The 15682-nt window shown below is 37.0% G+C and overlaps 1 protein-coding gene across 1 annotated transcript in view; it reads left to right on the forward strand.

Annotated features, from left to right (window-relative positions):
- sema3d (sema domain, immunoglobulin domain (Ig), short basic domain, secreted, (semaphorin) 3D) overlaps nt 1-15682 on the forward strand; it is a 51546-nt gene that overhangs the window by 17928 nt on the left and 17936 nt on the right. The window contains 6 exon segments of the mRNA XM_048169076.1: nt 7128-7288; nt 11210-11272; nt 12137-12256; nt 12406-12499; nt 13538-13666; nt 14856-14998. Of these exon segments, the coding sequence (XP_048025033.1) occupies nt 7128-7288; nt 11210-11272; nt 12137-12256; nt 12406-12499; nt 13538-13666; nt 14856-14998 (710 nt within the window).

Consider the following 15682-nt stretch of genomic DNA (forward strand, 5'->3'; position numbering starts at 1 on the left):
CACATGGTCCTAAGTATTCAGACCTTTTGCTCAGTATTTAGTAGAAGCACCCTTTTGATCTAATACAGCCATGAGTCTTTTTGGGAAAGATGGAATAAGTTTTTCACACCTGGATTTGGGGATCCTCTGCCATTCCTCCTTGCAGATCCTCTCCAGTTCTGTCAGGTTGGATGGTAAACGTTGGTGGACAGCCATTTTTAGGTCTCTCCAGAGATGCTCAATTGGGTTTAAGTCAGGGCTCTGGCTGGGCCATTCAAGAACAGTCACAGAGTTGTTGTGAAGCCACTCCTTCGTTATTTTAGCTGTGTGCTTAGGGTCATTGTCTTTTTGGAAGGTAAACCTTCGGCCCAGTCTGAGGTCCTGAGCACTCTGGAGAAGGTTTTCGTCCAGGATATCCCTGTACTTGGCCGCATTCATCTTTCCCTCGATTGCAACCAGACGTCCTGTCCCTGCAGCTGAAAAACACCCCCACAGCATGATGCTGCCACCACCATGCTACACTGTTGGGACTGTATTGGACAGGTGATGAGCAGTGCCTGGTTTTCTCCACACATATCGCTTAGAATTAAGGCCAAAATGTTCTATCTTGGTCTCATCAGACCAGAGAATCTTATTTCTCACTATCTTGGCAAACTCCATGTGGGCTTTCATGTGTCTTGCACTGAGGAGAGGCTTCCATCGGGCCACTCTGCCATAAAGCCCTGACTGGTGGAGGGCTGCAGTGATGGTTGACTTTCTACGACTTTCTCCCATCTCCCGACTGCATCTCTGGAGCTCAGCCACAGTGATCTTTGGGTTCTTCTTAACCGTCTTCCATTTAAGGATTATGGAGGCCACCGTGCTCTTAGGAACCTTAAGTGCAGCAGAAACTTTTTTGTAACCTTGGCCAGATCTGTGCCTTGCCACAATTCTGTCTCTGAGCTCTTCAGGCAGTTCCTTTTGACCTCATGATTCTCATTTGCTCTGACATGCACTGTGAGCTGTAAGGTCTTATATAAACAGGTGTGTGGCTTTCCTAATCAAGTCCAATCAGTATAATCAAACACAGCTGGACTCAAATGAAGGTGTAGAACCATCTCAAGGATGATCAGAAGAAATGGACAGCACCTGAGTTAAATATATGAGTATCACAGGAAAGGGTCTGAATACTTAGGACCATGTGATATTTCAGTTTTTTTTTTTTTAATAAATCTGTAAAAATGTCAACAATTCTGTGTTTTTCTGTCAATATGGGCTGCTGTGTGTACATTAATGAGGAAAAAAATGAACTTAAATGATTTTAGCAAATGGCTGCAATATAACAAAGAGTGAAAAATTTAAGGGGGTCTGAATACTTTCCGTACCCAAAGTGTACATGCATGATGGTATAGACATGTATGAGTGTGAAGCGTTGTGCAAACACAAAGCCTAATTTTGCAATAGGAAAACAGCAATTTAAGGACTCTCAGTATAGTATACAATGAATTTATAACTAGATGGCTCCCAGTTGGCTGTGGCTCTCTAAACAGATGTAAAACAAGCAGGTCATAAATATAGTCATGCGTCTTCCTAATGTACTGTACTCAGAGTTACACTCATTTCCACTAGTTTGGCTCTCTTCCCAAACCACAGCCAGAATATTGATTACACCTGAGAGTGTAATCCTTTACCGTCTGAGAAATCTTAAAAGAAGTCTTACTCTGTGACATTAGCTTTCACATGTGGCCCAGTTTCTGGTGAATAGCTGGGGGTGCCTTAATTTGTCAGCCCCTCAAATTGTGCATTACTTCATAGGTTTGTATTTCACTCATCAACCTTTATGCTTTGCTGTTGCCTAAAGATAAATGATGTACCTGTAGAGCTGAAATAGCTTGAAATGTAAAGGCTGAACTGTATAGCACTATGTAAGGATTGAACTGAATGGACAATACCTTCTTTATGTTTCCACATGGAGTCTGTGTTTCTTATAAGAATAATTATTAAGCCACCACGATCAGCACACTGCAGAAGTGTAGCATTACACTACAAGCTAAATAAAATTATAAGAAGTTCTTATTGAAGTCATTTCACTCTATAGCCGTAGCCATTTTGACAATTGCCTTTCTAGTCATGGAAGTATAGTCCCTCTGTACTTGAGTGAGAATAGTCTGTTGGGCAAGTTACTTCCAAAATGTCATACATTATATATTACTAGTTACTGTCATTTGAAAATAATTAGTTAGATTACAATATTACTGTATCTGAATTGTAATGCTTTACACTACTTTTTTGTTACTTTTGATTACTTTCACCAAAATAACCACAGAAGTATGATGCATAAATTGCTAAAATGTAGTATATTGCTGCTCATTATACATCCAGTTGAGGGCGATTATGTAGCATAATGACGGTGTAGGCCAGTGATCCTCCAGGGGGGCTTGGAGATAACTTAAAATTAATTTAAATATATTAATATAATTCATTAATTGTATTATTAATACGTTAAATTAAATATTAACAAACACCACCTCTATTCTGCATATTCTGCGATTGTTTCGGAGCAGACCACGCCATTTCTCATCGCGCTGTATGAAATACAGAGTGAACGGCAGCTCAAAACACCCAACCGCAAACTACATCTCTCAGTTGGATAAAGTGAGAGTGCTATTGCCTATTTCTAGAAAGTTCCCTCAGTGCCGCACATAGATTGCAATATTGCACTTGACTATTACATTCTTGTGCTTTTCTCTGAAATAGATTATCATCTCAACCATTGAATTCCAGCAGCAGAAAAAAATAGACATACTGTTTTACCCGCTGATTTTTTCTCTCTTGTGCTGGAATGTCTTGCAGTGTTGGTAAAAAATAAAACACCACTTCATTTCGGGTTAAAATGTGTTGTTGTAACATGCGTTACTGAGATTGTAAAAAGTAGAATATTACCCAAATTTTTTTAGTAATGTCATGTGTTATATTACTACGTTACAGCAAAAAGTAATATATTACTGTAATATAATTACTTTTCTAATGCGTTACTCCCTACACTGGTTTCAACATATAACAAATGTTCACAAATCACCAAAGTAACAAGGGTCTTCTACTGAAATAAAATGTATGTATGTATGTATTCATACATATTCATTTATTCCTATGTCTAATATTCTCTTGTCTGTACAATGAAAGTGAATGGTGACCGCAGCTGTAAAACAAATATTTGGTCAATAATGACTTAACTTTGCATATGAGTTGTCTGGACTACTTTTACTACTTTTAAATTTTTTGTCCTTTTTGGAGCTTGACAACCCTTGGTTTTTCTTATCTGTTTTATGGAAGAAAGCAGTTCAAACATTCTGCTAAATGTCTCCTTTGGTGTTCCATGTAGAAGAAATCATATACAGGGCTCTAGACAAAAAAAAAAAAAAAAAAAAAAAAAATGAATTAAGGAGCTATTGGCTCCTATAAAGAAAAAAAAAAGGCACCAAATTATTTTTTAAGTGCCACAAAAGAATAAACATGTTTTAATTTTGTCATGTGTTGTCACATCTGCCCTCCTTTTACAGCATCAGCATTTTCATCCATCTTGTGAATGTCCTGGGAACTAAGATTCACTTAAAGTAGGAACTGAATTGTTTTTCCAACTTGCATACAGCCACAAAGAATAGTTCTTTACATAGAATTTGAACCAGTGTCATAGACCATAATAATGTCAGCATCACTTGGCAAATGATTATATAGGCCTCCTCCTAATGTATCCTATAAACGTTGTTTTATGTCTTCCACACACCCAATCTATTTTTCTTCATTAAAGAGGTAAATTTGGTGAAAGGCAGCTCTTCACATGCAATTATATGGGTGGTGTTGAATTTCATTTTTAGCTCCTTCCATTCTTTCTCATGTAGACAACAGGTTAAGTAAAAATATAAGGATCATGTGATATAGTTCATATATTTAGCAAAATGGCCCTTTCTATAGTTATTTTTAACTAGCTGACAAACAAGTTTATGAGCACTGAATGGCTTTTCTGAGGTAAATTTGACATTATGTGACATTATTGTTCTTAAGCTGTTTAATACAAGCTCTTTCCAAGGTCGAAATGCTGAGTGCCAAAACAACATGTATTGCTTGTATTTCGTGATAAAATTGTCAGAAATTTGAAAGCTGAAAGTTTGTTAATTGTTTACTAAAATTAACAAACACATTAAAAGTGAAATATTAAAGGTGACAGTTAAGTACAAATCTTACTGCGATTATGGATGGTTGCGCTACAAATAATGTGAAATTCAGGCAGTAGCCTAACAAAAAGCAGCAAAGATTAAAAGATATTGAGAATCCATATCAGTATCAATTAAAAACGAGAATTGTTAAGGATTTGTTTGCGTCCAAACAGCCGACGTTTATCTGTTGTAGTTCATCCACATTGTGTGCGTGAAATAGACACTGCCTTCCTGCACTTTTACAGTACTTGGAAGCACATTCATTGGCACGTCACCGTCGTTTTCTATCTCTCTCATGCTGGCACAGCCGTCAGCGTTGTTGCTTGATAGAGATATATCTTTCATTTTGTCATGCGTTTCTGACGCAGAAAGCTAATCCTCGCTGTTCCCGTGCGTATTTTGGCACTCTGAGTTTTTTTATCCCACTGCAACTTTTCTGCGCATTGTCTTATTTTATTACGTGAACACAACAAAAGCAAAAATATCATTCGCAAATTAATATTTTTAGATGCAGTCTGGAGCCCTGATATAGCCCTATAATGACTTGTGGGTGAGCAAATTATTACAGTATTTTTTTTTAGGTTTTATTACTCTAAAGGCAGGCATTCTGTTATGATAATTGCCAGATTGACTGTTGCGATTTCTGCCATTCCTTTTTGTGGTCATCTACTCCTTATACTTTCTCTGTAATTCATAGACTGCTATGAGTTGAAGTGAGGGGTTTATTCTCCTAGGGGTCCAGATAAAGCCCCAGAGCTCCAGATAAATCTCTGTAGACCTCATTGCTAAGCAGGGATCTTTCAGCAGGGCTCTGACCTAATACTGTTTGCAGAGTAGATTAGCATCAGCTAGTCAGGCGTTAGCATGAATGGGGTTTTATTTTGGAGAGGATTTTTTGTCTTGTAAATATTGATCAGAAATGACCCATTCTTGACCCTGCACCCCAGAGAATTAATAGTTAAGTCCTAAGATTTATTCAACTTCTTGATGCTCTAGACGCTCCTTGACCTGACCACAACAGGGATGTTCAAACAATATTTGCGTACATGGCAGACGACAGATGCCGTGAGGTAGCAGAAAATTGGGAGATATAAAGAATGAATGCCAAATGGTGTGAGAATATGTGAAACTCAGAATTTAAAACAACAAAAAGAGGATCAGAGAACATAAATGAATCTACAGACCTGCTTTCCATAGTGTTTAGGTGCACACTGCCAGATTTTCTTGCTTTGAGGCTGCTGGCAGATGGTTATGTTTGAATGCATGGAGAGCAGAACATAGGGTGGAGAAATGTTAGGACTCTGTCCAAGTCTACAAAGACTGTGCTTTAGTCAAACGTCATGACGTGTTTCAAAAATATCTCAAGAATTATGTATCCAGAGAGTTTGGTTTGTACGCACCGAAGAGAATATGAACAATGCTTAACAACGTCACCTTTAGAGATTTTTCATCTCTCTTATGTTGGTGTTGATAGCTTGTAACTTTTAAGCTGATTTGTGTTATCGTGACAACTTTTGGCTTACCTTCATTGCATGCGCAAACGCCAATCTCAGCCATATCTCAGCTGTCTAAGCTCTTAACCAGCATTCTTCTGCAAGAATAACAGAATGTGTCATTGCTCCCTCAGAGACCACAAGAGGTAAAATATGAAACATACTGCAAATGAACCATCGAGCTAATCTGCCTCTGTGTTGACATGTGAGAATTGATATAGGTGGAGCAATTAGATCCAGCTGAATTCTTACAGACAGCTCAGAGGCTCTTGGTTTATGTTTGGCAGGTGAAATGAGACGGGTTTTGTAGACGGGTGGATGTTAAGAGAATAACATTTTATCCGGATGGAATCTGAACACATAGATGACAGATAGCCCCAAGGTTATTGATACTGTAGATCAGATTTAATATAGAGATAATGGAGCCTCTTAGTACATTAGAAAAATTAGAGGATGGGGGGTGGGTGTGTAGACAATAGGTGTGAGATGATAAAATCTCAGATTTATTGCTACACTATTTATTGATTTTGTGTTGTGTTTTCATGTTTTATGGGGACTTTCCATAGACATAATGATTTCTGTACTGTACAAACTGTATACACTACCCCACAGAAAGCTTTCTGCATTCTTACTTTTAAAAAAAAAAAAAATGAGCAGCTCGGCAGACTTACTAGAGTTCATAGTTTAAGCTTACTAGTTTCATCTTTCAACTTTTAAAATTGCTTAAGAGAAATAAACATAGAAACAAATAGAAACAAGACAATTGTTGACATATACTCATGAACATGCTCATTCACACATGCTCTTAGTCAAAAATAATAGCCAAAAATATAATTTTTAAGTTAATATTCTGATGCACATTTATACTTTAATAACCTTTCGGTCCCACTTTATATTAGATGGCCTTAACTACTATGTACTTACATTTAAATTAATCATTTGATACAATGCACTTATTGTGTACATGTTTTTACATTGTACTTATATATTTTTTTAAATACCTGCATGTAATTACATCTGTAATTAATTTCTGTAATTATATTTATAATTACACTGTTGACCCATCCCTTACACTTTAGCCCACCCTTAAACCTACCCAAACCACCAAACCTGTCCCTAACCTTACCCGTATCCCACCTCAATAGCAGCAAAAGTCTTTTGCAATACAATATGAACACATTAAGTACAATGTACTTATTTTTTGATGTAAGTACATAGTAGTTAAGGCCACCTAAAATAAAGTAGGACCAACTTTTCTACTAAAATTGCTTAAAGGACCAATTAAAATAGAAACAAATGAGACAATTGTTGATGTACAGCCTGGTTCAGATAATTTACAGTAGTCTTAAAATTCTTGCATTAGAAAAACTTCGGTCATCATTCTGAACCTGTTTGTGCATACAGTACATTGTATTTATGTATGTGTATTTTTGTATTGATAACCCTCATTTGACTTCTCCAGAGCTGATCCATTCTCAAAGTGTGGTGCCATTTGTGGGTTCCAGCCAGGGACAGCAGTTTCAGACAGTACTTTTGGATGAGGAGAAAAGCCGATTACTGCTAGGAGCCAAAGACCACATTTACCTGCTAGACCCAGACAACATCAATAAACACCCCAAAAAGGTAAACACACAAACCTTAAAGGACTAACACCTGCAGACATGCAGAATCAGGTATCCGAAAAGACATGTAAAGACTTTATACTATGTGTGGTCTGGGGAAGAATTTAGCAAATTTTTCCATAGAATCATCACTCTCAGACTGGTTGACATATTTCTTTCATTTGGAAAAGCAGCCTTACATAGTGCTTTCAATAGATGTGAGAATTAGAATGAAGTCTTAGGGGCCGTTCACACAGAATGCGTCTTTGCATCTAAAAACGCGTGACGCAGCGCTCAGGAGTGGTTTTAAAAAAAACGCAGCATAGAACGCGAGAGTCTCGAGACGCGCCTTTGAGACGTGATGCAATAACGACAATAACGGAAATAATAGAAATAGGCAAAAGACGCGAGACGCGAGCGTAACGGTCATGCACGTCCGTCAAGCACGTGTTTACATAGAAAAACAATGGGAAAGTAGCGCATTGGAATAGAAAAACGCGTTCTGTGTGAATGGCCCCTAAGAATGCAAAGTGCACCCACTACCAGTGTTGGGGGTAACACAGTGTCCTAACCAGATGTGATGCGATAAGTTTCCAGCGACAAACAATTTGTCTGTCCACATCAGACGCGACGTGAATATGAGACATGATAAAGCCAATCAGAAGAGCGTGTAAGCAGGCTCTCTCGGCAAGCCCCCTTCACTCACAATGAAATGGATAAGTACATAATCAAATTCATGAATATTACACCATTTAAACATTATTAAAAATACATACTGAGTTACTGAAACAATTTTTGTCATAGAATACACTTGCAGGAAAAAAAATAGTTGGCTAAATCGTAGGGCTGGACGATTATGGCCTAAAATCAAAACCTCTATTAATTGAACATTTTACCTCGATTACGATTAATGAACGATTATTTTTTTATTATTATTTTATTATTATATTTTTTTTTTGCCCTCATAGTTCACTGACAAGGTTTGTACTGTAAATATGATCGACTATTAAAGATGGGATATTTTTTCCTATTGGAAGAGCGATTTGACATCATAGCTCACTATCAGCAGTTATTTTATTTATGTTCGTAACATTTCTTACAGATTTCTGCTCGTTATAAATAAGAAGAAGATAAATTAGCGCATTACCAGTACGAGTGATTGCGTGTGTGAGTTAGTCATACCGTCTCTCTATTGATTGTGAATCTGTGGGTTGTAAACAGTTCCTTAAAAAGTAGAAAAATATATGCTATAATAAGTTTTGAGTTTCTAAGCTACTTAACTGGACAGCGCTGACAACTAGTTTCTGCGTTCCTCTCTGTGCGCGCGATCTTCATATTTTGCGCAGCTACTGTTTGTATGAGTGTTTGTGCCACAATGCAGCTGCGCGAGCGCGGTAGCTCGATATAATAATACACATTCGACTGTCTAATCGCTTGACTGTCCAAACCATAAAACAAATACAACTGACACAGTTTAGTGAAGACGCAAGGCTCACCGCTCGCGCGCCATCACTATGTGTTGAACCGCCGTTCACCTCCGTGTTTTGCCTTTATGCCACTGACTGGACGGGGCAGAGTCATGCTGATTCACACTCGGCATATGTTTTAAGGGGAAAGTGTTAACAGGATTAAATAACCGAAATAACCGACATGGGAAAATTACGTCGGTTAGAGGTTCTGAATTTCGGTTTCGATTACTTTTTGATTAATCGTCCAGCCCTACTAAATCGTGTGCATGATTTACTAATTGCATGTCGCTGTCGCAGCTAATTAGAACAAAACTCTGATTAACATGGAAAAGATACCTTTTATCACATGTTGCGGCATTGCGTATAGTTAGGACACAATGTATTACTTTTTTCAAGTAACAAGTAAAGTAATGCATAACTTTTAAATTTACAACAAAATTTCAGAGTTTCAAATTAGTAACATTACTTTGTAAGTTACTTTGTTTTTTCCATTTATTGACTGACACTTTTCTTGTCCCCATGTTGAGAGTAATCAGCACTAAGGTGCAAAGGCAATGTGTGTGCTGCGTAAACATAATGGTTATTGTAGTTATATCAAATGTATGTTTTGTATGAGTGACTGTTTGTAAACTAGATCCTCTATAGTACATTTTCTGAAGAAAAATGGTGCTTGTCAGGGCAAACATTGCAGCCATGATCAGTGCAGTACTATGCAGTTGTTAGGATGTTGATAAGTAAGTCAGAACCACTAATACATTTTATCCCAAAGTATTTGTCTATATTTTGCCAAACAGGTGCATGTTTTTATTGTGAGAACAAATGTATTTTTCCTATAAAGCTCTTGACATGTTGACTGATTACACTCCTGAATTTGGACAACATAATCAGGGTTACACTAAGTACAAATCAAAACTGTACCTTTCTTATCTCACAAAAATGTCTGATAGCATAGTGCGAGAGTCTCTGGATCTGTTTGGCTTATGAGTACATTTATGGTAGTAGGTATTTGAGTGTATTTATGTGTGTCTCTCCATTAAGAGGTCCTTTAGTTCATTTCTCACAGTTATTTCACTGTCACATCTAGATATTCTCATAGCATCACCATACAGAGCTACTGACCTGACCCTGCCACTATCACACCTGTCAATCACTGTCTCCACAGTGGTCCCATGACAAGACCACATCACCTTCTCCCTCACAAGTTTAAGTTACTTGTATTTCCTTGTATATATTTTTGACCATGTATTTCAATCTAAATATAGTTAAATTGTTTAACATATATTTTATAAAATACATTTTGCATTACCCAATATGTTTTTTTTTTTTAAGATTGGAAATGTACTTTTTTTGCTGCTTAAAGTACATTTTGTCATATATTTTGGCATTTGAAAATTTGAAAGAATATATTTTCTTAAGTCATTCTTTGTACAACAAAGATTTAGCATATGTTTGAAATATATGTTTTGGGTAATATATAGAAAAAAATAATTTTCTTGGCTATATAGGCACCTAATGCTTTAGTTATAATGTGTACGTTTACAAAAGACGTGTGTGTTTATGATCCGTGCTTGTATGTTCATACTTTTTTTTTTTCATTTGTATGGTGGAAGGTACATATTGAGCCCCTTTGTCCATTTGTGGTAAGCACGACAATCTTCAAAGCGCCGTCATGAAAAGTCGTCTCACGAGCATGTGTAATCATGGATTGCATATTACATGTAGAGACGGCACTTGGAGGTCAAGGTCAAAGGTCAGCCCTAAGCGTTTAAGCTTTAATAATACATGTGTGCAGAGACAAGGCCAGCAGCCCCTTCATCACTCTTTATCTGAACATGATCCTCCCTCTCGTGAGCTTAACCCAGGACCCATGTTTGTACAGTATTTCATGTGTGCAGCTTTTCATCTGTTAAATACACAATGGATTACACTCTGTTTAAAATCCTACTCTGAGTTACGACACAATGTCAGTCTAAATCAGAATTTTTGTATGGTTTACACTTCATGGTTGATTTACTTTTCTGTAACAATGCCATGAGAGACTATTGTATACACTGACTCTGACTATTTAAGTTGTAAGGTATTTGTTGCAACTTTTAGTTGAATATACTGTGTGTGTGTGTGTGTGTGTGTGTGTGTGTGTGTGTGTGTGTGTGTGTGTGTGTGTGTGTGTGTGTGTGTGTGTGTGGTCCTGGTAAACCCGACGTTATAGGGACCAAATGTCCCCACAAGAATTGTATTACCAGATATTTTTGAGCTTGTGGGGACATTTTTGTTTGGTCCCCATGATGAAAACAGCTTATAAATCATAATAAATTATGTTTTGGAAATGTGAAAATGCAGAAAGTTTCCTGTGCGGTTTGTGTTTAGGGGTTTAGGGTTAGGGGGTAGAATATACAGTTTGTACAGTATAAAAATCTTTATGTCTATGGAAAGTCCTCATAAAACATGGACATGTGTGTGTTTCTCACTTGCAGATGAGCTGGCCAGCTCCTAGAGACAGGGTGGATATGTGTATACTTGCTGGCAAAAACCCTCTTGTAAGTATCAGTCAGAATATATGTCTGCTGAATGAACATTTCAATACACAGACTAACTCTAACCTGTCTTGTAAAGGAGAGCGGTAAACTGTTTTGCGTCAGGCTTCCACTACAGTTTTTTAAATTATTTTTTTAAAGGAAGAAAATAATACTTGTATTCAGCAAAGATACATTAAACTGATCCAAAGTGACATTTAAACTTTAATTTAACTTTAATAAACTTTGAACTTTTTATTAACCAAGAAATTTAAAAAAAAATACATTGTGGTTTCCACAACAATAAATTGATAATAAGAAATTATTGCAGTAAATCAGCATATTAGAATGATTTCTGAGGGATCATGTGACACTAAAGACTGGAGTAATGATGCTGAAAATTCCATCACAGGAATAAATTACATTTTATAATATAGTGAAATAGAAAATACTATATACTGCTGTATTTACTCTATCCTCTATTACAGTGGCCCCAATTTGTATTTATATACTTGCTTACTTACACTTAGATACTTACACTTACAGTGTATGAATGTTATTGTATTAAATTGTATATTTATTTTATCAAAAACAAGTGGCACAGATAATTTTAGACATTACTATTTTGTGATTTAAGATCTGATCCCAAGGTTTGTGAATGTATGAAGTCAGTTCCCTTCAACAAGCAGCATATTTTAAACACTACATTGATTGTTTTAAAACCAAACGGACATAATTTTGTGAAAAATTATGCTTGTGATATCTTTCTTTATGAAGACCACTTAATTTTGCTATTGATTGCAATGATATTTATACATTTTTATGTGTGATTTAAATATCCAAATACTTTTTGAGGACATAATTTCTTTATTTCCCTTTCTACCTTAGACCGAATGTGCTAATTTCATACGAGTTTTGCACAGTTATAACCGGACCCATGTCTACGCCTGTGGCACTGGAGCCTTCCACCCCATCTGTGCTTTCTTAGAGGTCAAAGGTCACAAAGAGGCAAGAAATTAAATTACTGACTGCTTCCACACAGAGTATATTGAGTTTAAGGTTTTCTTGTAATCCTGAAAGAGTTTAAAATTTTTATTAAGTAATTTCTCCTTTATGGTAACTGTTAATGATGAGTGTTTTGTGTACTATGATTACAGGACAGCTGGCTGCACCTCCACAGCAACACTGTCGAATCTGGCCGAATGAAATGTCCTTTTGATCCACACCAGCCTTTTGCTTCAGTACTCACAGGTGAGACTGAATCAGAGCTTTCTTCTTTTAAACACAAACCTGATGTATATAGCATTTTACTCTTTACACGTGATCGGCTTTCACCCAAGAAAAATCTGTTTCATCTGTTCTGTCTGTCAGAATTTCTTTTTTTGCTTCAAGTTAAACCGACCCTTATGTTTCCAGTGGAGGACTGTGGATAAATGTCACACCCTGTCAAAGCTACCAGCTGTAAACTTTCAAAAATGTCCAAATTTTTTGTGTGTTCCATTTTTGTGGGTTGTATCAAAACCTAAATTTTCCCAGCTGAGCAAAGTTTGATTAATTATAGCCATTAGTCATTATAGATCCTTCCTCCCTGAGAAGGCCTGAATTAGGAAAGTTTTAAATGAATAGTTTACTCAAAAGTGAAAATTATGTCATGATTTACTCACCTTCATCTCATTCCAAGAGTTTTGAAGAAAGTTTGTAGAACAAAACCAAATTGTGACAAGCTCAAAAAAGGCCCCAAAAATCATAAAAGTCATCCAGAAATATTCTGCATATATATTACATCTCTACTGTAGCAATAAAATCTAAAGCAATTAATGCAAATGAAAATTTTCACTTTTGGGTGAACTCCTCCTTCAACAGTGTGGTTGAGTGTGTTTGTTTATTTTTATACTGACAGGCATAATTAACAGTGAACAACTCTGGAAGAACACAGAGCACATTCTACGTCATAAAGATTTGCTCCAAAACACATACAAATAGAAAGATGGGTGAAGTAGGGTGGAGGCTCAAACACCAAATGATAATGATGATGATAGAAATCACTGAGTGATTTTAAAAACACAATCCATAAACCCGTCTTGGTTGTCATGGGTACTGTGGAGATGGTAATTTATGTATAGTACTTCAGATCTCAGGGCTTGTATATCACATGTGTGAGGAAAAGAGAACATGATGGCGATGGCTTATGGTCAGCTGATGGCCAGCAGTTATAATTGTGCCTGCAGCCTCACTGACTACAGCTCAATGTTTACGCTGAGATGCTCCCTTTCTGTGTTTTTTTTTTAGATCAGTATCTCTACGCTGGCACAGCGTCTGATTTCCTGGGCAAGGACAGCACGTTTAGCCGCTCTCTTGGCCCGCCCCCAGACCAGCAGTACATTCGCACAGACATCTCTGAGGACTACTGGATCAACGGTCAGCTTTTCCAACCAGTCCACTATAATAAACTCATACCAACACAGTAAATGACATACAGGCACATCTTACAGAAGTTTTAGGTGTACTAAAGAAAAATAAATAGAAATCTTTTGTAACATAAATTTATTTACTGTCACTTTTGATCAATTTAATGTGTCATTGCTGAATAAAAGTATTATTTTCTGTCAAAAAATCAAACAAAAATCGTTGTTACCCTAAACTCTTGTATACTTGAATGTTAGTTTATCTTTTCGGTCAAAAACACAAGCCCACATGCAAACACACATCCAAGCAAAAGTCAGAGAATGGGCAAAACCACAGAAAATAGCAAAGGCACAGTTTACCTACATATACTGATACTACAAACTAATTTATTCTCACAATCTTTGAAAAAAAAGTTATGGCATTAAAGTGCCACATTTGAGGTGTGTTGTCTGTGTGTCTATGATATATAACTTGATGAGTTAAATCACCCACCCAACAGAGAGGAATGAAATGGATGCTCATATCTGTGTCAGTTGCCAGTGTGTACAAAAGTGCATTTGGTGTCAACTACTCAACTCAAGGCTTTTAGATATACCCATAAAAGTGTCAAATAGCTTATAAATATCATTTTTAGACTTCCACCTCTTAAATATATTGAAAAAATTACTCAAAACTAATGTGATACAGTATATCTTGCTGCTTGGACTCTGAGAGTCATAACGCTCCAATCCTTTATAGACATACTGTACTCTAAATTTTACCAGCTGCTGGTACTTTCCTCTTCTGTCCTCTCTATCTGGGTCTTAGTCATTTGCAGAGAGTCCAATATAATACAGTCTTTGTCTAGTCATCGAGTTAATGACTGTCTTTCTTCCACCTTTGAATTTTTTTCTGAATGTTAGAGCTCTTCTAGTGGCTGATGCAATTTAATGGAGTTTAAACCCACACAGTCTATTTTCCAACCCTAAACACTCATTAACGGTCTGCTGTGAGTCCAAAAGGAAATGCCTAGCATTTACACTAAACATTAGGATACAGTTTTGTCTTTATACTCTCTCACACACACAAACAAGGGATGAAAATCATGGTCTTTGCTGTTTTAATAGGCTTCCACACTTTTTTATAAGTCTTATAAAGGGATTGTTGTATTTGCATCACAGATATAAATTAAAGCTGACCAGATTTTCTCTCTCATCCACAGAGGGCAAGTTTATTTCCGCCCATCCCATCGCAGACACCTACAACCCTGATGATGACAAGATTTACTTCTTTTTCCGTGAGGCGTCCCGTGATGGGAGCACTGCAGACAAGAGCGTGCTGTCTCGTGTCGCCCGGATCTGCCGGGTAAGTCCTGTCCTCACGCTGCCTGATCAGAGACAAACTCACCTCATCTCTCTGATCCTTCCTCAGCACATAAGATTAAATGTGCTTCTCCTGGGAGGGGAGGCTTCCTGGCACGTTCCCCTTGATGTGATCTGCTGAAAGCGGACCAGACCAATGTTGTCAGGTGGGGTAAATCATAGCAGAGGTCTGGCCATGTAATTGCTGCCTTAGTCGTTGTTCATGATGACAGTGGAAATCCCTTATGTAGGGAAATAAGTGTGCTAAGTGACTCCATTGTGTTTCTCTGATCCCTTAACAGTTCACTATGAAGGCTGGGGGCATTACACTTATGCCATCCATAATGAAGTAAAAGTTAGATTTGATGTCATCTGAAATAAACGATGGGGAACAACAGTTCAAACATCACACTGACCACAAATTCATAATTTTTACTCCCTTGAAGGGGACTGTGGGAAGTGAATTCCATTGCCAAGGCCATCCCTAAAGAAAGTGAGCAATTAAATCCCTTCCATATGCTCAAAGAATACAAAAGATGGAAGTCATTTTGCTGTTTGGGATCCTGGGTGACAAATCCTCAACAAAACCTTAAATTTAATTTAAGATTATTAGCAAAATTTAAACTTTTTAAACCATCAATTGCTCTCATGTACCCAAGGATAATCAATGTTAGATAAACATGTTTTA

Source organism: Megalobrama amblycephala, linkage group LG19 (assembly GCF_018812025.1).
Source record: "Megalobrama amblycephala isolate DHTTF-2021 linkage group LG19, ASM1881202v1, whole genome shotgun sequence".
In the NCBI taxonomy this organism is placed as follows: domain Eukaryota; kingdom Metazoa; phylum Chordata; class Actinopteri; order Cypriniformes; family Xenocyprididae; genus Megalobrama; species Megalobrama amblycephala.